A 25,767-nucleotide genomic window follows, 5' to 3' on the forward strand; every position below is an offset into this window, starting at 1 on the left:
ACTGAGCCACCAGGGAAGTCCTATTTATCTACTTTTTTAAACTGACGTATAGTTGATGTACAATATTATACAGGTGTACAATATAGTCATTTAGAATTTTTAGAGATTATACTCCATCTTTAGTCACTATAAAGTACGGGCTATGTTCCCTGTGCCGTGTGATACATCCTGGCAGCTTATTTATTTTACAGAGAGTAGTTTGTACCACTTAACCCCCTGCCCCTCTCTTCTGCCTCCCCTCTTCCCCCTCCCTATTGGTAACCACTTGTTTGTTCTCTGTATCTGTGAGTCTGTTTCTCTTTAGTTATAGTCACTAGTTTGTTGTATTTTTTTAGATTCTACTTGTCTTTCTCGGACTTACTTCACCGAGCATAACACCCTTCAAGTCCATCCACATTGTTGCAAACAAGCCTGGTATCTGGAGAGGGAGTGTAGACTCAGCCCAAAGATGAGTAAAAGGAGCAGGACCGGCCGTGCTGTGAGAAGCACAGAGGGCTGCTCTGGGGCCAGGGAGGAGGCAGTTGTTTCTGGTTGGGAGGATTAGGTGACGCTTCAAGGTCAATGTGGCATCAGAGCTGGGTCTCAACAAGCAGGTGGAATGAGGGTTTGCTGAGATGGGTGGAGGCTTCCAGGCCCTGGGAACAGAGTGGGCAGAGGGTGGGCAGAGCAGACTGAGTGGTCCGGAAGACTGAGCCGGGGGTGTGAGGACGGTACTTGGCCTTTTGTGGACAAAAAGCAGGTCTTAATGAGAACCTACTGTACAGCACAGGGAACTCTGCTTAATGCTCTACGGTGACCTAAATGGGAAGGAAATCCAAATAAGAGGGGATGTATGTATACATATAGCTGATTCATTTTGCTGTACAGCAGAAACTAACACAATATTGTAAAGCAACTACCGTCCAATAAAAATTAATTTAAAAAAGAAAAGAAAAGAAGAAAAGAAAAGAAAAGAAAAAAGAAAGAAAGAAAAGAAAAGAAAAGAAAAGAAAAGAAAAGAAAAGAAAAGAAAAGAAAAGAAAAGAAAAGAAAAGGCAGATCTGGCCACTCGCGGAGGCCTGCGTTATCAGGAATGAGCTGCATTCACAGGAAATGAGGAGCCTGGGAAGCTCAGCGGCGCCACCAGAGCTGGGACTTGGGGAAAGGGCTCTGGGAGCCAGATGGGAGGGGCTGGCTTCCCCGCAGGGAGACCCACCAGAAGCCTGTGCCAGTTGCATGGCTGAGGCTATGAGGGCCAGACCAGGGCAGTGGCCTTGGGGACAGAGAGGAAAGCCTCGCCCTTCCTACGTCTTGACCCTCCTTCTCCTCCGCGGGCGTCACGGTGCCGTCAACATGAGCGTGTGGGAGCTGGAGCCCCGCCGTCACTCTGAGGCTTCTCAGATGCTTAGAGACCCCAGAGGGAATTGGAGGAGGCCTAGTCTCTCTATCACACCATCTGAAGAGGGATGGGGTCCTCAGCCCCCTGTGGGCCGCAGCCCTCCGCCCCAAGGGTGCTTTGGCATCTGCCAAGCAGGGGTACGGTTCCAGGAGCTGTCAGAGTTGGTGAGATCTCCTTCCTCTGTGTCTCCGAGGGGCCGACATCGGGCAGTCCAGCCTCTTGGCCGCAGCCGGCAGTGTCAGGACGTGGCGCCAGAGACCAGGTCTTGGTCGGTGTTGGGATCTGAGCCCCGCCGGTCTGGGGGACAAGCCAGTGCTGCCTGCAAGGGCGCGGACTCTGGGGAAGGGGCGGCCCCGTCGTGGCAGCTCTGCAGAGGAGGCAGCCCCCGATGTGCGTGTGTCATTAGGACGGCAGGTCCTGTTATTACCCGAGGAGGCTTACAGGTTATCAGCGAGCTCCAGGAGCCACTGGAGAAAGAAGGAAGATAAAGAGGAATTTAAAAAGAAAATAACAAAAAGAAAAACTGTAATCTCGAATCCAAACCTCACTCCGCCGTGGCTTTGTTAACCCCCAGTCACTCTTTCAAGACATAAACTGTTGAATGCCACAATTACTTTAGTGATTACACTTTATCTTGTCCTACCAAGGTATTAAAGGGGAACTGGGGAACACATTAAAAAAAACATACAGCCCAATTTCATCATGATTCCTCCTAAAACAATTGCTGGAATCTCACCGTTACAGTTGCCAGAGCATAAAAACCCTATAGGTGCTCGATGCACCGGGCACGATTCATCCTCTGCTGCCTCTGCAGTCGGCCTATTTGTCAGTCAAGGGAGAGCTTTGGGGTTTATGCCTTTAATAGAACTTGGTGGAGGGGCTCCCCAGATGCTCCCCCCGGCACAGGGGGAGGGTGGGCCAGGTCCCAGCCTCCCAGACTTTCTTGCTTAGAGCATCTGCCCCGCCATCGCTACCATCAGGAAGATGCTGAACGGAAAGCACGGGATCTAAAGAATAAGCACACGGCCCGGTTCCAGCCCAGTGAGGGTCTCGGGAGCCTATTCACAGTCAAGGCTGCAGAGGAGGACAATGACCAGGAAGGCAGCCTCCTTGTGAGCGCCACGGGGTGAACGGAACCAGCTCTGGCCTCCTACACGTCATCTCTGTGAAGCATGGATATACGACCATTGGCTTCAGGTGATTCTGAACCCCAGGAAGGGGCAGGGCTAGGATGCCAGCAGAGGGTGGGGGTAGGGGAGTGTCCTCTGTCCTCCCTGGGAGACACTAGACAAGCCACAGCCTCTCTTGGCTCAGTTCGCCAAGCTGGAAATGGAAGGGAGGGGAGAAGTTGGCCAGGATGATCCCAAAGTTTCCTCCCACCTCTATCATCCTCTGTTCCGAGAGGAATATGCAGACAGTTCAGTCCCAATCCTGTGATTTGCAGGATCCTTGAGGATCTTTCCTGCACAAATTAAACTATGTAAAGCATCCTGATGAGGAGGTGGGTGGTGATGATTGGAGAACAGCTTTAAAGACCTGGGTTCCTCGAGGACCTGCCAATCATCTGACACCTGTATCATCCAGCTGAGGACCAGAAATGGCCCCACTGGCCCAGGAGAATCCCGCACATTCCAGTGACGTGGCAGGATGGGGGTGGGACAGATAGCTCTTTGAACTCATGGACACTGAAATTACAAAATTTTTTTGGAGAGATGTGGTTTTGTTTCCTTCCAGCACTTGGAAGATAACCGAGAATTGTCTCGGGGATCTTGTTGTGTGGACAAGAATGACCGGTGTTAGCTCATTCAAACCCTCCAACAGCTTGAGCATCTCCTGGAGAAAAAGATGCTTCTTTAGTGTTTGAAAAGAATTTCTTAACTTTGCCTCGATGGCTCCTGTCTAAGAATTATACTTGCCAAACAAGCAATGTCTGGATCACTTTGGTTTTTTTCACACACAAGGTCTCAAAGATCTTAGGGAAACTTTAGCTGCAACAATATTGTGAGATGAAGTAACACTGGTTTGAGAAATTTTTTTTTTCCAGAAGTACATAGACTTTTTAAAAATATTTATTTATGTAGTGGCTGCCTTGGGTCTTAGTTGCTGCACGCAGGCTTTCTCTATTTTTGGCAAGTGAGTGCCACTCTTCACGGCAGTGTGCAGGCTTCTCATTGCAGTGGCTTCTCTTGTTGAGGAGCATGGGCTCTAGGCATGTGGGCTTCAGTAGTTGCAGCACAAGGTTTCAATAGTTGCGGCATGTGGGCTCAGTAGTTGTGGCTCAGGGGCTCTAGAGTGCGGGCTCAGTAGTTGTGGCGCATGGGCCTAGTTGCTCCACTGCATGTGGGATCTTCCCAGACCACGGATCGAACCCGTGTCCCCTTGAATTGGCAGGTGGATTCTTAACCACTGCACCACCAAGGGAGGCCCTACCTGGCAGTTTTGAAGGTTTACCACATGTCAGGCACTGTTCAAATGCTTTACCTCATTTAGGCTTCACAACTTCGTGGGGTAGGTATTATTTATTATGTCCATTTTGTAGGTGAGAAAACTGATGCACAGAGACATGCTTGCCTAAAACTCACAGCTGGGAAGCAGCAGAACCCAAACTCAAACCCAGGCAGTGGTCTCCAGAGCACAACTCTGGACCACCCTCTCTCACCCTCTCTTTCGGCATCAGACAGACCTGGCTCAGTGGGGAAGGGGGAGGCTTTGGTGGGCTACTTAATTTTACCTTCATGTTCCTTATGTGTAGAGTAGAAATGATGATACCCAGACCTACCTCATGAGGGTTCAATGTGCCTGTGCACTTAGCACCCAGCACCGGAACATGCAGGTGCTGAATAACTGGTAGCTCTTGGTAACCACAGTGATAGTGCTTGTTGTGGTAACCAGGGGACAGTCTGAATTGTGTAGTGGAGAGAGCACTGTCTTAGCAAAAGGAAGACATACGGTCTGTTTAGGAGTTAGGTCTCTTCGTTGATGCAACAGAAAATTCAGCTTGAACTGGCTTCAGGATAAGAGGAAATCTGGGTGTTTGAGTTACTAAAAAGCCTCGAAGTGGGTTGGCTTCAGGCATGTCTGGATCCAGAGGCTCAATCAATGGCTTGGAGGCTTATGGTGTCTTTCCCTGGGCTCTGCCTCCTCCATGTGGCTTCCTGCTTGGACTCCACATGCTGGCAAGCAATGGCTTCCAGGAGCTCTAGGCTTCGTCATCCAAGGTTCAGGTCCAGCAGGAAGGAGCATCCCTGCCCCCCAGGGGCTCCTGCCAAGTCCAGGGATTAGCTCTGATCGCCTCTGGTTGGGACTCACGGCCAATCACCATGGCCCAGAGAATGCAGGGCTCCAATTGGCCAGCCTGAGTCACGTGCTCCATCCCTGGACTGAGTCAGGGAGGGATGGTTTGCTCCCTAAAGAACACTTGGATACTTTTACCATGAGAACACCAAGCGCACCAGAGTCACATCCAGCTCTGCCTCCCTTAAGCCTGGCAGCAGATCACGTGGCACCTCTCGGTCAGAGGAGGCTTGTGTGTCCGGTGGGGATGGTACAACTCAGCTTCCTCCAGAGCTATTGTGAGGAGCAGATGGACAGGAAAGACTCCAGAGCATGTCACTCTGGAGACATCTGGATGACTGTTTGGGGCCTTTGTCATCTGATGGGGTTGACTCGCTGCCTAATAGGGCAGCGCTCTGCACAGGCACACCAGCCCCGGGAGCAAGACTAAGGCGCGTGCGTCCTTGGAGCAGGAGGCGGGAGGAGGGGACGGCGGTGGGCTTGGCTTCCAGCCTCCCAGGAGGACACAGACAGTCTAAGCCACAAGCAGGGATTCTTTGAGGCTGGGGGGGGTGGGGCAGGGGTGTGGTTGTGTAGCCCATAGATTTGGCTCCTGGGAGAGGAGAGGGAGTCAGAGGACAGGGGGCTGTAGCCCTCTGACAGCTGATCACCCAATGCGTAGCTGCCCCGCCCTCCATCCCGCTGGGCCAGGGCAGCCCACCTGAGCCGGATTCCTTCCCTTGAGCTCTGCATCCCAGCAAAAGACCCAAGGCTTCTTATTCCAGGGCCGGTTGGAGCAACCCTTGCAGTGATTTCTAACACGTCAAAAGTGAGTTCAAGGTGAGAGCAGACGACACACAGGAGACAGAAAAGGAACGTCATCCAGGCTCAGGCTCTGCCGGCTGCAGGGTGACAGCCCCTCACCCTCACCCCCCCATCTCCCTGGCCAGGGCTGGGCAAGCAGGAAACAGCAAGTGGTTAACACTCCGCTGACACTCCCAGGCTGGATCTGCCCCAGTGGAGGCACTGAACATCATGGACCATCTGGGATCTGGGTCCCAGAGAGAGATGACCCCCAATATCCTGCCCTCTCTCTGTAACTCCTTACAGGTCAGCCATCCGGGAAGTAATGTCACCCGTTAAAAAAAATCTATTTCTATTTTTCAGCCCTTGTCTCCCTGGAGATAGATTCTCCTATGTTACCTGCCCGCTGCGCAGCGTTTTTGCTAACAATGCCTCCCTGAGCTCCAGAGGGGAACCATATTCTTAGTATTCGGGGATCTGGAGAAAAAAAACATGTGTTCACCTTCTCCTTTTTTCTGACCGGAAAGGCTTGAATCACATTTCCTCTTGGCTTTTGTCTTTCTGTCCAGAAAACTCCTTATCTCAGTTTCCCCGTGGCCACCCGCCTCTCCTCAGGGAGTCCCCTTGCCGGTACACTCACTGCCCCAGATCAATGTCTGTGATAAGAGCCCTCGTGCCGGGCTCTCCGGGCTTGGTCCTTCCTGGTCCCGGCAACGACTCTGGACAGTGGCTTCTGGGAACCCCAGGGATCTTCCTGAGTCAATGGGAGGCAGCTCAGGCCCACCAGCCTCCACGGGCAATTTGTTTTACTCTCCTCGAGTGCGTTGCCCTGTGATTCGCCCACACTGGGCTCCGTCTGTCACTTTGCACCCACTAAACACATCCTCTTGTGACCGATCGCAAGTGACTCGGCACTTCATCACCCAGGAAAGTTTAGCATCATCTGCAAACATGATTTTATTGGGCATTTCTTCCCCCAGAGCACGCTTAACGATTTTTAAGTAAGGCAAGGCCTGGCCCTGAGCCAGCATGAATCTCCTGGCTTCCAATCGTCCATCCAGACATGTGCCCACACTTCCCGCCCCACAGGTGCGGTGGGGCAGCAGGGACCTGTTGCACGATTCAACGTTCTCCCCAGCGGCATCCTCCAGGATGGCCGAAACTTCCTCAAGCCTTTGGATAGAACTTGCTTGGAGGCTTCCAGAAAGTCTGGACAGATGCCATCCTGGGCTCCTCTTTGGGCACGAGCATCTTTATTTGCTCAGGGAGGATGGCACCTTCTCTGTCACTTCATCGGTCCCTGGGTGGCCGGGACTGTGCCAGGCATGATTTCCCACAACCAATGTGTTTTTCCTACATCACCTGTGGGTTAAAGAGGACCGAGCAGGCCAGCCCCTAAGCCGGTGGGGTTCCCGGAAGCCCACACCAGGTGGAAATTGTTTAACTATATTCCCACGACTGGAAAATTCTGGCAATTGTGTAACAGCAGTGGCCGCAGCAGCAGCACTCAGCAATTACCCAGGGTTTTTCATCTTCAGACCACTTTACCCACATTAACTAATTAAGTCTCCCAGCCTCCCTCGGAGGCGGGGAAGGGCTGCAGGCCCCCGACTCCCTCCGTTGCTCGTGCTGGCTTAATGAGGGCTGCCTGGCCGAGGGGCCTCAGGATCTCTCCCAAGGCCGCAGGCCTCTCTCTGCCCTTGCTTGGAGCAGGTGGGGAGGCCCGGTGTGGGCCCCCCAAGCCTCTTCCGGGCATCGCCCCCAGTCCCCCCGCCCTGCTGAGCGCTAGTAAAGGAGCAAGGAGGTTGTCTGTGTCCCCTGCCCCGCTGGACTGCAGCAGGGGATCTGGTACCCAGCCCGTGACGGGGGCCTGGCTCTCAAGAAGCACGCAGCCGATAGCTGGTTTCGCCTATTACTGGGGGTCCCAAGGCACCTCTTTCAGTTCCTCCTCTCCCTCCTTTCTCTCTCTTCTTGCTTCTTCAACAGGCCCCAACTCTGGGGACCTGGGTCTGCCCCCAGTCACCAGGTACTGCGCTCCTGGCAGCCCTGCCCCCCCGCCTCACAGCCCTGTCCCCCGCCCCACAGCCCTGCCTGACCATAGAAGGTGTCCTGACCTCCACAGGGCCTTGCCGTGGAGACAGGGCCTCTGCCACCTTGGCCCTGCCCTGGCAAGCTCACAGGTCGGCCCCATCCCTCCTCTCACAGTAGCTCCCCACATCCCCCGCGACCCGACCAGGCTCTCTGGACCCGTTTTTGCTCTGGCACAGATGCTAACTGGGCCGCTGCTTCCTAGGGCACTGAGGCTGGGCACACAGCCCTCCATCCACCGTCCAGCGAGTTGGCATGGAGCCCCAGGCCTGCGTGGAGGGGAGGTGTGGTGATACAGGCCTGCGGCTCAGGGCTGGGCTGAACTGGGACGTCTACCAAAGGCACCTGCTTCTGTGGCTTGTTGAAGCACGTGAGTGAGGAAACCTTCATGGGGCTTGAAGGCGGGGCCTGCACACAGCTGACATTCAGAAAGCCATCTTTGCAAACAGAGGCGCCCACTGGGAGCTGCGTGCTGAGGGTACAAACACGGTCCTTCCCCCCCCACCCCCGCTGAGAAGCACCCATCCCACACCCAGAGATGGCAGTAAAATGTGGACTTGGTCATGGGAGCACCTGAGTTTCCCCAGGTGGGGAAGAGCAAACCAGGGCGGGGAGGAGGGGCAGTCAGCAGGCTGCAGGGACCAGCAGACCCCAGGAGACCTGATGGGGACAGCAACCCCACCTCGTGTGCCTTTATCCAGAGCAGCGGACAGGTGCCAGGCCGCCCGGGGCAGCTGGAGTCTGGACCAAAGGAATTTTTTTCTACCTTGCAGTGTGGTGACACCCCCGGCCCCGAGCTGCCTGGGATCATCATTTATTCATTCTCTAATAAATCCTGCCCTCGCTTCTGCCGGCTCTGCACTCTTGTTTTATGGGTACCAACCTTCGTTTATTAAGCACCCAGGTACAGGGAAGGCTCTGCCTCTGGAGACCAGTCTCGTGGGGCTTTCAGAATCTGCATCAATGATGCTAATATGACAGATGCAATCACAGAATGGGCTCATGGCGAGAACAATGCTGATTTACTCTCTCTCTCCCTCCTCCCGAGCTGGTGGTGTGCAGACCCGGCCCCCTCCCCCAGCGGCAGGCGGGGAGGTGTATGGCCACTGTTACGTGCTATTATGATTTTCTGGGTAATGTATACATTTTCACTATCACACAGCCCCTCTCCTTCATTTTTCATGAGAACTGGCACGAGATTAATGACCAAGCCACAGAAGAAACGGAGCGCCGTGCCACCCTGATTTATTGAACACTTAGCGTTGATGAAGCTGCAAACAAGAGTCAAACAGATGTTGCAGCTGCATTTTTCTTTATCAAAACCAACAGCTTTTTGCATTTTTAACCACTTCCTGCGCCACTGTCCTGCTTACTCCACAGAAAGGGGAGCTGTCTCCTCCCTCCCAGCGGAGGGCGGGAGCCCAGGCTGGAGTGGTGGGACCCTTGGCATCCAGCTGCCTGGTGCCCAGCGCTGGCCACAGCCAAGAGGATGTGATGTGAGCTCCCCAAGGCCCTTGCTCTGGACCACTTGGGTTTCTGGTGAAATCGCACTGCTTTCAGCCAGTTTCAGGGCCTGTGGTACAAACCCTGGAGTGGGCTTGACCTCAGGAGACGCAGGGCTCTCTTTCCCCTGCAAACCGGAACGCCTCCCCACCTGCATTGCAAGCCGGTAGCAGATTACGGAACGCCCATTCGGATCGGCTGTGGGTCGGGCCCCTCCTGAGCCCCTTACCTGCCTCCCCTCCCTCCAACAAGGTTAAGGCCACTTGTACTCGCCTTCTCCATCCTAAAGAGCAGGCACTAAGGCTCAGCTAGATCAACTGTTCACCCACGGGAAGCACTCCTGCACCCCAACCCTCGGCTCTCACAGCCAGAAGCCACGTGAGCTGTGAGCATCTCTCCTGGGTTGGAAGTCAGCGCTCTCCAGGGGCAAGCTTGGAACCCCTGCCCCTCCAGTCTCCGTGCCACCCCCACCCACCCTGGCTGCCACCACGTCTCTGCTGAGCGCATTGGTCTACTTCTCTCTCTCTCTCTCCTTCTCCCATCCTTCCTCCACCTCTCCCTCCCTCCACCTCTCCCTCCTGCCCCAGCCCTGACCCGAGGTCCAGCCCTGGCCCGGGTTCTGCCACGGTGGGGGGACTGAGCAGGGTTCTCCCTCATGGGGGCCGTGATAAAGGGCCTGTGGGAGTGACCAGAGAGACACCTTGCAGCCCCTCTCCACCTGCTGCCCTCCCGGGCTGCTGCCCCCGGCTCACCCCAGGCGCCAGGGTCCAGAATCTGTAGTGTTTGCCGCAAGAGCTGCCGCAGATGAATCCGGATCACAGGTGCCGCCTTGTGCCCCAGCCGCCCCCTCCGCTGCCACCCCAGCCACTAGCACCGCACAGTGGCACAAACCCTGGCGGAGGAGCAGAACAGGGATGCTTTCTTGTTCAAAGCAGGCTTCCCTCCTGAAACCCCCATCACTGTCATTAAGAAGAGTAAATCCACTGTCCCCACTGCCAGCACCAGTGCCCTCCTCACGCCTGCCTCTCCCCCACTTGTACATGCTCAGCCCCGGAGCAGGGAAGCCCCCAGGTCCCGGATCTGCCCACAGGGACCCCAGCAGCCCAGGGTACCCAGGTCGGGAAGGACGGCCCACACGTGAAGGGGAGACTGAGTCCCCCACCTCAGCCTCTCACCTCAGCCCCTCAGTCTTTCCAAAAGGAAGCCCCCCAATCCTGGGTTGAGGGAGAACTCTGGTCACAGCTGCCGAGAAGGGGAAGCTCTGGGAGGGGAGGCTGTGGGGACAGGGCATCCAATAGGTCAGGGGCTCCCCTAGAAACCTGGTGGTCACCTGTAAGCAGCTCGAACGCCGGTGGTCCTCAGGCCAGGCCAGGGTGGGCCCTGGGGGAAAGGGACCCAGGGACTGTTGAGGACACCTGTCTTCCAGCAGCTGCAGAAGCTGGTTTTCCTTGGCTTTTGAACTCTATCAGTCGTTCCCAAACTGTGTTCCAGAGAACCCTAGGGTCCCAAGAGGTGCTCAGGTTCATGGTCAAATAACCTTGGAAAGCCTGCCCACACAACGCCCACGGAGAAATATTCTGGCGCAGGCTGCCACCAAGGTTCTGACAAGTCCTGCAGCCAAGGAGCCCAGCATTCTCTCTACGGAACATTCTCACCTCCTCATGGGCCACTGGATGTAAAGGTCCCCGGCTTGTTCTCCTGGATCCCATTTGTCCCACCAGCTCAGGTGAAAGGCTCCAACGGGAAAAGATGCCCCAGGAGTCAAGGCCTGACTTGGCCCCCAGAGATGCCTTTCCACCAGCTCCAGCCCATGGTCCTCTGCCCGGCAGCCCCTGCGGCCTGAAACTAGGTCAATGGCAAGTCCAAACCTCACATTTCCAGACAAAATCTTTGGAGCAGCTGTGTTGAGGACCAGCTGAGCCTTCTGTAGAGGGGCCAAGGGCTCTGGACCTCTCAGGTGCTACCGCCCCTCTTCCAAGGGGGTAGACACCTCCGCCCCCTCCCAGGCCACTTGTCCTCTTCTCTCCAGTCCATCTGTCCCTCAGGAAGGATGCCCGGAGTGGGGAGAGGTCTCCAGGGGGAAGACAGCCGCCCCACACCACCAGCCCCAGCCTGGCCAGCACCCCGGGGGCAGCTCAGGGGTCCCCCCCCTCAGCATTCAGCAGGAGGGCAGAGCACCTCTCGAGTCCCAGCCCCACTTGGGGCTCTGGGAAACCACCCCCAGAACAAGACAGCGCCGGCCACCGGAGCTCTCAATTCTGGGTGGGAAAACAGGCCAAAGCCAGCAGGAACCGCTTGGAAATGAGAACTGGGGTTGGGTGCTGTGAAGAAAATAAAGGATCCAAAGGTAGCGGGGCCCGGGCGGGGGCGGGGCGGCACCATGTCTGAGGGGGTCTCTGAATACGGTGTCTGAGAGGAGGTGGCATTGACACTCACGCCAACGGGTGGCGCAGAGCACGCCAGCCAGAGAGAACAGCTCAGGAGAGAATGCGTGTGGCAGATTTGGGGAACAGGGTGGCAGGAGTGGGGTGAGCCACAGGGAGCCCAAGTGGCTGGAGAGGAAAACAGATGGCAGGTCCCTGTGACCGTGTCAGGAGTGTGGGGTTCATCCTCGGGCCAGGGAGCTGGTGCCCGAATCACAGGGTCACGCCGGCTGGTGCTGGGAGAGGGATGGGAAGGGAGGGGAGAGAGGAAGGGAGGGATACAGGGGGAGTGGCCAGGGTGGGGCTCGGCCTGACTCGGGGGTCTGGGGGTGTGGGGCTGAGTGGGTGGGGCAGGCTTACCTGGAGGGGAGAATTGATGGAGCTTAGTGATGGGTGGATGGGAAAGAGAGGGAGAGAGGAGAACGGCGTTGACCTGGGCCGCTGCAGGGAGGTGGTGCCTTCGGTCACCGGGTGAAGCCCGGGTGGGCCGGGTGTGGGGAGTGGCCGTCAGGCTGGGCCCCGTGAGCCGGGGGCGTTTGAAGGCCCCAAGGGCTGTCGATAGGCAGTGGGACAGGGGAGCTTGGAGCAGAGCAGGGAGGTGGGGCTGGAGGGAGACATGGAGGAACCTTCGGAAGGTGGGGGCTGAAGGCCGTGAAGCTGGAGGAGGGCGCTAAGGGGGCTGGGGCACGGGGACCCACCTCTGAGGCCTGAAGAGGAAGGGGCGTCATGGCAGTAAGAGGAAAATCAGGACGGGAGGACTGTCAGCGAGAAAGTGCCTGTTGTACGTGGGTGCACGGCCAGCTCGACGCCAACTCCGGTCCCGCTCTCCGGATAAACACCGGGATTTTGTTTGGTTTGGGGTCTGGTGACAACTAGCAGTTAGAAGGGCAGGCAGGACCCTGTACGAACAGGACTTCGCACCTCGCAACGGGCCCCCTTGTGGCCCCTGCAGCCGCCTGGTGGGGAGGCGGGTGCAGCTCTGTGTCCATGTACAGGTGAAGAGCTTGAGGCACCGAAAGGGAGGGCGGGGGTCTCCTAGTCCGTGGCTCTTTCCAGAAAGTTCTAGAACTTCTCTGAGACTTTCACTTATCCTCAGCTGCCCCTCCACAGCCACCCCATCGGCCTTTAACACCCGACAGGCCTCCTGGAGCTTTGCAGGGAGGGGTCATGTCAAAAGCCACCCTCTCCCCATGGGCACGGCCTCTTTGCATCTTCATGGAAATTCCGCGGCCCGGGGAGGAGGCCCTGGGTGAGACCTCCGGCCTGCAAGGTCTGACGTGGGCGATAAACCCCAGGGAACCGCTAGAGGACGTCGACCCAGGGCAGGGACGAGGGCAGGCTGTCCCCACAGCAGTCCGGGACTGAGAGCCCGGGCGGGTCTGGCGGGGGGTGTCCTCGTGTCCCCTCCCGGCCGGCAGCTCCGCAGTCCCTGAGGATCTGACGTTGTATGAGCCCCGGGTGAAACTGAAACATGGGAGCTCTACGCCTAATATATTTTTCTGCCAGAAACACCCAATAAAATATACAACTAATGAATAAAATTGCAGCGTTGCCAAGAAGTGATGTGTGCCCTCAATTTCCAAAAATACCTCAATCACTCTGTGTCTTAAAACCAGCCTCGAGCCAGGAAGTTGTTCCTTAAAATTCAACTCAGGAGTTGCGGCTGTGGGAAGTCCAGGCCCAGGGATGGAGTTTGTGTGTGAAAGACATAAACCATGACATAGCCGCTTCTGTGATTCCTGATCCCAAACCCGGCCTCCTTGAACCTGCCGGGGACTGGGGCTCTCTCCTAATTGTATCAAGGCCTCCAAGAAGCACAGGGCCCAGCAGGGAGGCTCCTGGGGAGGGGATGTACGTGTTGGGCGTATTTCCTGAGTTGAAAGGGGCAGCAGTGAATCTCGAAACCCTAAGTCCATGGCTACAGGTGTAGGGTGCCCAGACCACTGGCGCTGTGCGCTCCTGAAATGCAGGGTTGATGTGCCCTGGGGCATTCCTTGGGGCTGGGATTGGAGAAGCCACGGCCTTCACCAAAGTCTTGGAGGCCTTAGACCCAGAAAAGGTTCAGAACCAGCCCTGCCTCTCAGCCTCCTACGAACACCCCGTGTTCAGAGAAGCTGCCCTGCCCTTTGAAGACGCAGAAAACCGCAGCCGGCTGTCCCTTGAATGCAAGTCTGGGCAGAGTAAGGATGGAAGATCTGAAGTCAGCCTCCTTCAATTCCACAAATACAGAATGAGCAGCAGGCCTGGCCAGCCGCTGTGATAGCTCCAGGACGCTGTCCCCACGGGTGAGCAGATAAAGGAGGCATAGAGACTATTAAGACACAAACCCAATCTCCACCCTGCTGTGGCGGAGGTACAGAGGGTGAGGTATCCGGAAGGGCTTCCTGGAGGAGGAGGGGTGAGCCTTGTGCCTGTCCTCAAAGAGTAGATGGAGACTGGTTATGCAGACATGGAGCTGGACCCTGAAGGAAGGGATGGGGCTCCCCGAGATAGGAGAGTCCGGATGCTATAGGACAGGAACTCAAGTTCTGGCGGTTTCAGTGTCCTTTGCCCCCCAGGACCCTGCCCTCCCTCCTACCACCCTGGCCTCCCACAGCTTTTCCAGGCACCCAGGCTGCGCTCAGTGGGGCAGTGGGGCAGGAAGCTGTGGGCCTTTCATCTCCCAGACATCTGGCACCCTGGCTTCCTCCCACGGGGCTGGGCTCCTGCTCCTGGGGCCGGCATCAGAGGAAGCCCTGGGAGGCCTGCGGGCCCCTGCGTCCCTTTGATCCTTACTCTGTCCTGCTCAGTGGCTGGTGCTGCGTCTGGCCAGGCACAGGCTCAGGCAGGAGCTCCCAGCCCGGTAGGAGGTACACAGGGCTGGGACTCAAGTGAATGGCCCCACATCTGCTGGGCTACCCTATCCAGGCCACGAGCGTGGCAGACCTTCCCAGCCCACCTGCCTCTTGGGCACAGCGCAGGGACGACGTGAAATATGAGATGGGAAAGCACTTAGACCGGGCAGAAAGAGGCCACCAGATGTCTCGGCAGGACCTGAAAGCCCTGGCTTCCAGCCCCAGCTCTGCCTGTCGCCAGACACACAGCTTTGGGCAAGTCACCACTTCGCTGGGCTCGGGACTCCTCAGTGTAGACAGAGGGTGTCCTGCCCTGCCCAGCCCAGCCTGCGTCCCCAGCCCGCACAGGCACCAAATGAGCTAATGGCTAGAAAGCGCTTTGAAAAGAATACGGTGCCAAGCCGACGTCAGGGATTATCATTATTATTAAAGAGCGTGATTACCGCAATCCGGAAAAGCTGCCATTAACGAGGAGGCTCCTGTTCATGTTGATTTAATTTCCTGGTTAACTGAGCGTTGGCAAGAAAAAAACTCTGTTTCAACCCTTATTGAAAATCTTTTAAGATTATGCCAATGTACTTTCCTGCACCGGTCATGGCGTCATCTTGAGTCTTTATTTATTAAAGCATTGATTGTATTCCTCTTGCTCTGATCAGATCCAAAAAAGGCGACCGCAGACCCAGGCTCCTCTGTGCCGGGGGTCCTGGCACCCGCCCAGGACTCAGGGTCGGGTACCAAGAGGGAAAAGCCGAGGAGACAGGTCTAGGAAATAGTGGCTTTTCCAGTGTTCCCTGCAGCACCTTGATATATTATCATATGTTTCCTTACAGTTCAAGAAATACTTTCCGATTGGAGTAGGAGGATTTTCTGGGTTTATTCAGATGCAGTATAAAGTGAGATGGCTGCTTCTTTTTAACAACCTTGGCAGGCCTGACATGGCCCAAGAAACAGCCTCGCCCTCTGGGGGGCACAGAAAGCCTGTGCTCTTTGCCGTGAAGCTGCTGCCCCACAAAAGCCCCCTCGGCATGTCACTGTCAGAGCTGGCGGTGGGCGGAGAGCGACGCAGGGCACTTTGAATTGGATCTGATGGGAAGAGGCTAACCCACTGCGGTGAAACCATTTGGGGACAAAACTGTGTCTTCAACGTCTTCACCAGGAGGGTTCTTTCCATTCATAAGCTCCAAAGAGCTTTCCAAGGAGGAGTTTCCAGAGGTTCTGAGTGACAGCTGCCTCCTGGGCGATGCTTAGAGATGCTTGTGAAGGGAGACCACAGGCTGAGGGGCAGAGGGGCGTCCAGCCCTTAGAAGCAGGTGCCTTGGATGTCCCCAGTGGTCCAGTGGTTAAGACTCCGCACTTCCACTGCAGGGGTCACAGGTTCCATCTCTGGTTGGGGAGTAGAGCAGTGGGTCTCAACTGGGGGCAATTTTTCCCCCAGGGGGCAATGGGCCATGTCTGGCAATTTGGGGGAGAGGCGGGGTTTAATGGCATCTCGCCGGTGGTGGGCAGGGGTGCCACTGGGCGTCCTGCTGTGCACAGGGCAGCGCCCACAACAGGGAATGATCTGGTTCCCAGGGTGAGTGGTGCCAAGGTTGAGAAAGCCCAGCGTGGGGACACTCAGCCTGCCTACCTGCTGGGGTGACCTTGGGAGGGCCCCGTGCCACCCCCATGCTGCCAGTGTCTGTGCTCTCCCCCCAGAACCCCGACATCGTCCTGGTGCACTACCTGAACGTCCCGGCCATCGAGGACTGCGGCAAGCCCTGCGGCCCCATCCTCTGCTCCATCAACACCGACAAGAAGGAGTGGGCAAAATGGACGAAGGAGGAGCTCATCGGGCAGCTGAAGCCCATGTGTGAGTAGGCGCGGCCGCCGGCCAGCATCCTGCGCTGTGGCCTGGCCAGTGTCACCTGGGTGGGGCCAGGGGGGCCTCCGCGGCCTGGGGACCCAGGTGCGGGACCCGCATTGCGTTTCGATGAAAATGAAATTACGTTTCCCCAAGACCTGGCCCAGCCCATTTCCACCCGGTCCTTGGGGGCGCCCCACGTCACAGAGGAGAAAAGTGGCTTCTAAAGCGCAAAACCCGTGAGCGAGGAGCAGGGCTGAGAGAGCCTGGGACAGCTGTCTTGCAGGCCGCAGACAGGAGCGTGGTGGCAGTCCCGGGAGGCAGAGGCCTGCAGCCCGAGGACGGGCTGGTCTGCATCCCGCCCTCAGCCCATCTGCTCCTGGACACGCGGCCTGCTCGGCTCCCAGACGGGGAGGCACACAAATGATGGGAGCTGAGCTGGACTGCATTTTGCCATCAAAGTGATGCTTTCGGAAGCATCTGTCAGGTGCAGATCACTGAACGCAAAACAACAAGTGAGTCCAGAAAGCCGGGGCCTGGCCAGTGCCTGGTTTTCAAGGGCAGACGCCGGGGGCTCTCGGTGGCCTCTCCTGCCGCCTGGATGGCTGGGCTTAGGGAGAACAGACCTGAGGAGAGCCATCCAGTGCACAGGGCCCCGGGTTCCGGAACACTGACCTCTGAGGCTCAGGGCAAAGACCTTTCATCATACAGGACCTCAGGGAGCAGGTCAGTGGGGCTCTGAGAACCTGTGCCTCCCTTAGAAGGAAGAGGGGCTTCAGGGAGGAGCGACATACAGGGAGCCGCTGAAACGTCCTTTCCTGGGGGCAGGGAGTGTCTGGTCCCTGAGTGTCCCAGCTGAGGCCGGGTGGCACCTGCAGGGACCAGCTCATCCTGAGGACCCTCAGTGCTCGTATTGGAGGATCCCCCACCAGCCACAAGGTTGGGGGTGGGGTTGGGCAGGACAGGGCTCTGAGTAGGGAAGTAGACCCCCAATAGGCCAAGGGTCCAGCCCGCCCAGGGGCTGGACCCCAAGGTTGAGGTCTCCCCCGTGCCGTCTTCCTGAGCCGTGTGCCGTGGGGAGGCTCTGGCCCGCTTGGCCTTGCTGCCGCCACCAGGAACTAAAACCAGGAAGCCCAGGGCCTTCCAGGCTCGGGCTGTGTCTGGTGGAACCCTCCTTAACTGTAGCTCTGAGCAGATCTGTCCTGTTGAAGCCACCTGGGGCCCTCAGGACAGTGCATGCACTCCTGGTGTGCCCACCGCTCGTCCACCCTCAGGCCCCACACCGCTGCCCCCCACCCTCCCGGGGCTCCCAGGCAGCTGGTCCCGTCACCGGAGCCTGGCTGTTCCCCACCTTCACCTGCTCACCCACCTCCTCCTTCCACCCTCAGCCCAAACAGCGCCTCTTCCAGTGGCCCTCCCAGACCACCCAGCCAGGACCTCACACCCCCAGTACCCCAGGCCTCCCGAGACCCCCAGGGAGACATCAGGCTGAAGTCAGCCTCCTTAACCAGAAGGGGCCACGTAAGCCTCTTCAAAGCCCTGCAGAGCACCCAGAAACTTGGGAGACATCCCAGCTAATTCCCACAAATCCTTCCTGCCTGCCGTTCCTCGGGGCCCCGCACCGTGCTGGCACGCGAAAGGCTCTCTGTAAATACCTGTGGGGGCCTGAGTGGCCGTGACTGGACCCAGCTTGACCCTCTGCCCCCAGGGGCCTGGGCACCTGACAGAGGCCCCCAGTGTCCAGGTCCTGGGAACCAGAGCTTCCCAGTGGCACCCCTCCAGGGCCAGGCCAGGGGGGCCAGGGGTCCTGCTCTGAGCCCCGCCCACCCACCTGTTCCATTCAGCGGTGTCTAAACGTGCAGGGCTTGCACTTGATCTTGGGTTTCCTCCCCCACAGCCGCCCACACATCCTCTTTGGCAGAGCCTTGGCTGGGCTGGAGCAGTGGTTCTGAAAACCACGGCCACGGGCACCACCCAACCAGGCCAGTCGAGTCGGATCTGGGCAGCCAGGAGGTGGGCGTACAGCCTGGTTCTGTGGCGGCTCCACTGTGTGACCTCAGGCCAATCACCCACCCTCTCTGCACCCCAGCTCCCTTTCTGTAATGTGAGAGAAAGGATCTAGTGGTCCCTGTACCAAGACCAGCAGCATCCAGCCAGCTCCGTGGGGCCTGGCTGGGCTCCTGGGCCCCTGCAGACCCAGGTCCAAAGCCCCGAGGCCACCGTTTCATCCCATGTCCTGGAAGTTCCAGAGACCAGGTTAGCCAGAGATTAGCAAGGGGATGTTCCCGAGGGAAGAGACACCTTGCAGGATGGCCACCACGGTCAGAGGCTCTGGCCTGGGCCCTCCCAATGCCTCTCAGTACGCACAGATGGCCCTTTGCCTATAAGCCACCCTGTCGCCCCCGTGCCTTCCCCCATTCTTTTATCTGAGCTGCTCCCTGTTTCCCTCCTCATTTCCTCCACCTCCTCACAACACCCCCAGTCCTCAGAAGAGCCCTCACCCAGGAAATCTCCCCCTCCCCACAGGAGGCTGCCCGAGTCCCACAGGAATGCCACCTCCCCATGGCAGGCAGGGGGATTAAGCCATGAACTCCAGGGGCTGGAAACCAGACCTCGGTCCTCCTCTGATGCTTATCTGGAGGGAACTGTGAACGCCTTTTCAAAAGTCTGCAGTGCATCAAGGAAATTATGTAAAAGTACAACAAACTCCCCACAAATCTAATCACACTTGGCTCTGCGGTGGCCGGGGGCGGGAGCAGCACGGTGCAGTCACGCGGGGGGTGCGTGTGTGTGTGTGTGTGTGTGTGTGTGTGTGTGTGTATGTGCACGCGCGCACACATGGCTCTGGTTATACATGCACAGCCTGGAAACACAGCCCGGGAAATACAGCTCCAATAAAAGCTTTAGATGCCGATCGGGCTTGGAACACACGCGGGGCACCAGCTACCCATGTTTGGGGAAAGCAGAGGTGTGCTGGGAGCCAGGAAACCATCAGATTTGGTTCCAGAATCCAGCGTGCCGCCCGACGCTGGAGCCAAACACATGAGCTTCATCACATTTTCACATAAATCACATTCCTTCAAAGACTTCACAGTTTGATTTCCTGATGTTTCCAAATTTCTCTGCCCTGCAGCAGCGTTGTCAGTGGTTTAATCAAAATGTTGTACTTATCGGTGGTGAAGTGAAACTCAGCTCCTCAGCCTTCACCTCACCTGTTAAAGATGGAGTGGGGGGATCCCACAGACCCTGACTTCTGAGCCAGACTGACTCCAGGAACCCCACCTTGATTCTTGCACTGCTGGCCTTTAGTCCCATGGGGACTACCCTCCAACCTGCAAACCGAGGGAGGTCTCCTCCAGATTAAAAACAAAAACAAAAACAAAAAGACAAGGGGAGAACAATTAAGATATCTGATAGGAATCCCCAGTATATTTCCAACGATGCTTCCCGTCTTTTGTAATCCCTTCTGTGGTATTTCGAACATGGGTCCTGGTGCTGTGACAAAGACAAAAAGGACAGTGACTTAAAGCTTATTTCTCTTTCACAGAGCAATTCAGGGTTTGTTGGGCAACCCCACAGTGTCAGGGATCAGATCAGGCACCCAGGCTCTTTCTGTCTCGTTGCTCTGCCGTTCCTAGGGCTTTGGCCTCTTTTATGTGGTCCAAGATGGCTGCTCCAGCACCTGCCATCGTTACTACATTCCAACTAGTGAGAGGGGAAGAGGAGTAGGTAGAGAGCAAGCTTCATCCCTTTAAGGACGGGGACCAGAAGTGGCACACAACACTTCCACTCATATGTCATTGGCTAGAATTTGGTCATAGGGTCACCCCTCTTTGGTAAGGGAGTCTAGAAAGTGTAGTCTTTCCTAAGCACTACCATCCTAAACTCCTTTGAGGAATAGGGTTCTGCATGTGAGTCCTTCAGGGCAGAGCAGAGGCTAGTGCAGCCTGGGGTGCCTCCTGTAAGGCCTCAGCTGAGAATTGCTCAGCTCAGCTCAAGGCCCGAGGATGATTGCCCGGGTTCCGTCTGTCTGAGATTTGGAGTTCACAGAACTCAAGCGAACATGATTTAAAGGTCAGCACGTCTCATGCTGGGGACTCTAGGGTCTGTTCCAATGCAGCTGATCTGAGAGCACCAGCTTTGGACCTGGCAGACTGCCATACTGAAAGCGGGGGCTGGGCAGGTGGGGTCCACTTCTCCCGGGCCAGCCTTGGGTGGCAAGAACGATGATACAGACAAGCTCTGTGCCTCCGTCCTGCCAGCCTGGCGGGAAACGCTCACTGATCCTTGGCTGCCCGGAGCCACGGTGGCCTGGACCCTCCACCCTCAGGGAGCCAGAGGCAGCCGCTTCCCTCGGAGTGGATCCTCGACTCTGAGCACCGTGCCTTTATGCCCTGCCCCACTCCTTGGCAGCCCGCAAGGGAACCGGATGCCAGCTGCTTCCCAGCTAGCAGGTGGTGAGGTTGTTCTGTCCAGAGTGAAAGACGAGGGCAGAGATTTAAGCTGTGTTCTCAGCCCTTCCCCCAGCTGTCCCCACCCCGGGCTCCGCTTGGAGCGCCCCAGCCAGCCACGAGGCACTGCATCGCCCAGCGAGGCCTGGGCCTCCCCACAGGCCTCCCCTGCCCCAGAGGCCGTCGGCACCTCCACCAGCCACCTCTGGGCTTGGCTCTGCTCCCGGAGCCCCTCCGTCATTGCTCAGGGGTCCCGGGGCCTCAGCAGCACCGGGTGGGCAAAGCACGGGGGCGGGGGCTGGCTGGGGAGCCCCCACGCCGATGTCCATGCACACTGAGTGCACACATGCGCACACGGCTGCCTTCACCACGTGTGCGGGGACACACACGTGAGTCAGCTGGGGCGGGGCTCGGTTTTCTAGCACATCCAGCCCTGAGGTCTTCTCTAAAAGCCCTTCCACCACCCCACCCCCACCCACCTCCCCTCTGTGACCGGGAGCAGAGGCCAGCAGCCCTCAGGTGGGGACACCGGCACTGTCAGGGCCAGAGCAAGCATCTGAGCCTCCTCCTGAAAGGGGGTGAAATGGCAGTGAGGGCGGGGCATGGGGGAGGATGTGCAGAAGGACAGACATGGAATCCGGGGCGTGGGGCGGGGGGGGAGATCCCCCTCCTCCTCTGAGCGGCAGGTGGCCTTGCACGGGCCAGCCGGGCTCTCTGAGCAGCATGGCCCTCCTTCAGGGCGGGAGTGATCATGGGCCCTAACCTGCAGCCCTCGGGTGTCAAGTGACAAAGTGGACACAAAGTGTGTAGGTGTCGGGGCCGCACCCAAAGCCGGAAGGCCGGTCCTCTCTCTTGAGTTTGAGCACTCAGGCCCTGCCACACCCTGTGCCAAGGGGCGTCGGCAGAGGCCAGCTGGACGGTCCCTTGGGGACTCTTGCGCCACCAACACCGAACCAGAACAGGCTTCTAGAACCTCTGCCCTGGGCTCAGTCCTGTGCTGGCCCTGGGGAAGCTGCCAGCTGGGGAAAAGCCCAGGCCCTGCCCTCAGGAAGACAAACCCAAGAGACAGACCAGCTGAGGAGGCCGAAGCAGATGGTTCTGCCTTCAAGTACCTAGACGTTTGGAAAACCCAGGGTAGGAACAGTCAGGAGGCTTCCTGTCTCCCTGGCCTGGATGAACGCGTGGGACGGGCAGGAGGCAAGGAGGCCGGGTGGGGCAGCACAAAGGAGGGAGCAGGCAGAGGCGCATAGGGTGTGACACTGAGGTGACATCCTATTTGAGGCTTAAAGGGCACGTTCAGTACGAAGTGATGGAAATCATGTGGAGTGTGAAGTGCAGAGGTCATGTGAGCATGAGGGCGCAGAGCCGTGCCAACGTTGGGGATAGAGGCCATGTTGAGTATGAGGTAGTCACGTCGATGGGGAGGAGGCAGAGGTCACGCTGAGTATATGGGAGTGGAGGCCATGCTGAGGAAGCCGTGTTGAGTATGAGGGAGGAAGTTATGTCAAGTATGAAGCGATAAAGTCCATGTTGATAGTAGGATTGGAGGCCGTGTTGAGTGTGGGGAGGGGTGGAGGCCATGTTGGTAGTGAGGGTGGAGACCATGTTGTGTGTGGAGATAGAGGTTAGGGTTAGTGTGGAGAGGGGTGGAGGCCATGTTGGTGGTGAGGGTGGAGGCCATGTTGTGTGTGGGGATGGAGGCCGTGTTGAGTGTGGAGACAGAGGCCATGTTGAGTGTGGAGAGGGGTGGAGGCCATGCTGTTAGTGAGGGTGGAGACCATGTATGTGGAGGGGGTGGAGGCTATGTTGAGTGTGGGGACGGAAGCCATGTTGAGTGTGGAGATAGAGGCCATGTTGAGTGTGGGGAGGGGTGGAGGCCATGCTGGTAGTGAGGGTGGAGGCCATGTTGAGTGTGGGGAGGGGTGGAGGCCATGCTGGTAGTGAGGGTGGAGGCCATGTTGTGTTTGGGGATGGAGGCCGTGTTGAGTGAGGGGTTCAAGTGCGCCCTCCTAGCTCCCCGCAGCCTCCGTTACCCAGTCACCTCTGGTCCTGGGGAGCCTGCAGCCTGTTGGGTGTCAGCCCCTCCCCGCACGCCCTCCGCAGGAGCACAGCCTCTGTGAGGCTGGGGTGAGGCCGGGACAGCAAGCCGCAGGGATGGGGCAAAGGCAGGGTGAGTGGCGACAGGGACCCCTTGCTGAGACGTGGTGCTGCGGCGACCACGGGAGGAACAGGCTGGCTCTCACGGCCTCCTCCAGGAGCGCCTCACCCCGCAGGTTAAGCCCACAGCGAGGTCCCTCGGTCTCCGGAGCCTTTTCTCCGCCTGCAGGGGGCGACCTCGCTGTGGCAACCCCCAAGCCTTGGGCTGTGTGTCAAGGCGTCTGTTGTTTTCTCATCTTTTTCCAGACAAAGACCAAAGACACAGTAAGGGGGCGGTGTTTATTTGTTTTGCTTTTTTGCTTAGATGGTAATCCTGGTGATTATAGAACATCAAGAAGTAAAATCAACAAAGGCTTTCCTTTCTGGGCCCCGCAACCGAACTGGTTCCTGGTTGACTGGCGCCACCTGGTGGCCTGCGGCAGCAGAGCGGCTCCGGGACGCGAGCTCTCTGGAGGGGCCCCCTCCCCAGGCTGGGAAGGGAGCAGGCAGGCACTGCCCACCGCCGCCCGCGGACCTGGTGCCGGGGACCTGATCTGTGACTCTGGAGCGGTGGGGGTTGGGGTGGGGCTGGAACAGACGGAAGGGGGCCCTAGGGAGCCTCCTCTCCCACGCGGTCTGCAGGCATCACCTGGCCCCCAGGAGGGCGTGCCCTCAAGTCTCGGTCGAGTCTGGGCAAAGCAAGTCGCATAGGTGCTGCCCCCACGGAGCTGCAGGGGTTGGGGGGGGGGCACTGTGAGATGGGGGTGAAAGGTGAGGGGTAGAAGAGTCCAGGGAAAGGGGATGCTGTTGTCACAGGAGGGCTGGAGGGTTTCTTTCTGGCCCAAAATATTCAATTAGCAGCGTTTTTCAGTGTTCCCATCTCTGGAGTTAGACTTGGGATAGGAGGGAGGCACCGGGAGTCCAGAATGAGCTTGGGCACCTCCAGGCCGCCCACCACCGGGGCTCAGCGGGGCCAGAGCAGCTGCCGTTCCACCCCCCTCGCGCTCCCCACCCCCCAAACCCCCTGCCCGTCCTTCAAGGCTCGCAGAGCCCGGGCACCGACATTGGCTCAGTGCCGGGAGCAGTGGTCCACATCAGAACCTCCGGGGCAGCTTGATAAAAGGCAGGCAGGCTCCTGTACCCCCCTCCCCACCCCTGCCCCCAAGACGTTCTGATTCCGCAGCTCTGGAGTGGGCCTGGGAACATGTATTTTTTGGCAAGCAAGATTCTCATGCTTCTTGAGAGATCGCAGCCTGATGCGGTTTCCAGCAAGAAGCCAGACAAGGAGCCCTGTTCTAGAGATCAGGGTCGGCCGCTCTTTGAGGCCACAAGCCTCCTGGGGCATCAGCTGATTCTCACATCCGTGCGGAAGGGAAACTGGCGCTGGAGGAAATGCTGATCTCACACTTGCGCAAAGAATGCGGCGTATCATTGTTGGGTGTTTCAGGACCCCGTGAAGTCTTTCCATGGACACTGGATTAAAACCTAAAAGTTTCCTTGGGTTGAAAGTTAGATGTTAATACCAGGCATATAGTGGGGTCTTGCCAGACACTTATTGACTTGAAGTCCTGAGAGCCATAAAGGGAAGGACATCTGTGTCCCGGTGGTGGACCCAGGGCCCAGGACCGCAGCTCCATCCCTAAGTGCAGAGGTGTCAGTCAGCGGATGGAGCCTGCGAGGCCCAGAGGTTCTGCCCTGCTCGCTGCCTGTGGCGGCTGGATTTGGAGTAGCTGGGGGTGGCGGTCCAGTACGCAAAGGCCTGCGAGGGTTCCTCTGTCCATCTTCCTTGTCACTGTGGTTAGGAGCTGCTGAGATGAGGAGCGGGCAGGGTGGGTCCCCTCACATCCCCCACTCCTGCCAGAACTCCTTCCTGGCACCTCCCTGCCTGGCACGGGGGTGAGCAGGCTGTGGAGAGGCAGGAGAGAGGCAAGGCTGATTTTTTTTTTTATTGAAGTATAGCTGACTTACAATGTTGGGTTAGTTTTAGGTGTACAGCATATATATGTATATAATACAGATATATATGTATATATTCTCTTTTTTCACATTCTTTTCCATTATAGGTTATTACAAAATATCCAGTATAGATCCCTGTGCTATACATAGGCCCTTGTTGGCTGTCTATTTTATATATAGTAGTGTGTACATGTTAATCCCATTCCAAATCCTAGTTTATCCCTCCCTTTGGTAACCGAATGTTTGTTTTCTACGTCTGTGAGTCTCTGCTTTGTAAATAAGTTCCACATATATGCAATATCATATGATATTTGTCTTCCTCTGTCTGGCTTACTTCATGTAGTAGGATAGGCTGGTTTTAAATGGGGCTTACTTCCTTTTCCTGCTCTGCTGGGAGGATCCAGGCTTGTTTTGCAAATGTGTCTTTCTCCCTTGAGCTAAATTTTGTTTAGCTGGTTTGGCCCCCAGAGCAGAGAACTAAAAGAGAAATACTTCTTTTGATTTCCTGTCTCTCCCTGGCTACTTGCCCCTCAGGGCTGCTTGGGCGCCACGCACCCCCTGCTGTTGTAGGATCCCCTACTCCGACTCTGCCATCCATTAATTCCATGAGCAGCTTTGATGGGGGGGGGGGGGGCTCTGTGCCAGTGTTGGGAGGTGCCTGAGTGCCACCCAGAGCTGACCCAGCCCTGCTCCCTCTGGGGGGTGGTTTTATTGAACTTCGAATGTGTTGCCAACATTGTAATTTCAGATTTTCAGCTTCTCTTTGAATATCGAAGGTTCTGGCCTACATAGTTTGGAGCCAGGCGCAGCTATGCCTTTCTAGGGCTCCTGCCCTGCTGCAGGCACTACCTCCAGGCACATGGAGGAGGCTTCTGAGTCCAGGGTCTCCCAAAAGCAAGATGGAAACCGTCCAGAACCCCACCTGGTCCCCTGTCCCCACTGCTAGTGGCCTAGAGGAGCTGGTGGACAGGTGGCCACTCCTGCCACCTCTGCCCCTGGGCAGAGCCTGGGAAAAGAGGCTGCAGCTGAGCCCAGAAGAGAAGAGGATTCAGAGCCCACATGGTTCCCAGATGTGGGAGAG

The 25,767-nt window shown here is 57.2% G+C and overlaps 1 protein-coding gene across 1 annotated transcript in view; it reads left to right on the top strand.

The window, feature by feature from the left end:
- CAMTA1 (calmodulin binding transcription activator 1) overlaps positions 1-25,767 on the top strand; it is an 869,135-nt gene that overhangs the window by 740,901 nt on the left and 102,467 nt on the right. The window contains exon 7 of the mRNA XM_057695058.1: positions 15,999-16,152. Within this exon, the coding sequence (XP_057551041.1) occupies positions 15,999-16,152 (154 nt within the window). The remainder of the gene's footprint in view (positions 1-15,998; positions 16,153-25,767) is intronic.

Source organism: Hippopotamus amphibius, chromosome 1 (genome assembly GCF_030028045.1).
Source record: "Hippopotamus amphibius kiboko isolate mHipAmp2 chromosome 1, mHipAmp2.hap2, whole genome shotgun sequence".
Classification (NCBI taxonomy): domain Eukaryota; kingdom Metazoa; phylum Chordata; class Mammalia; order Artiodactyla; family Hippopotamidae; genus Hippopotamus; species Hippopotamus amphibius.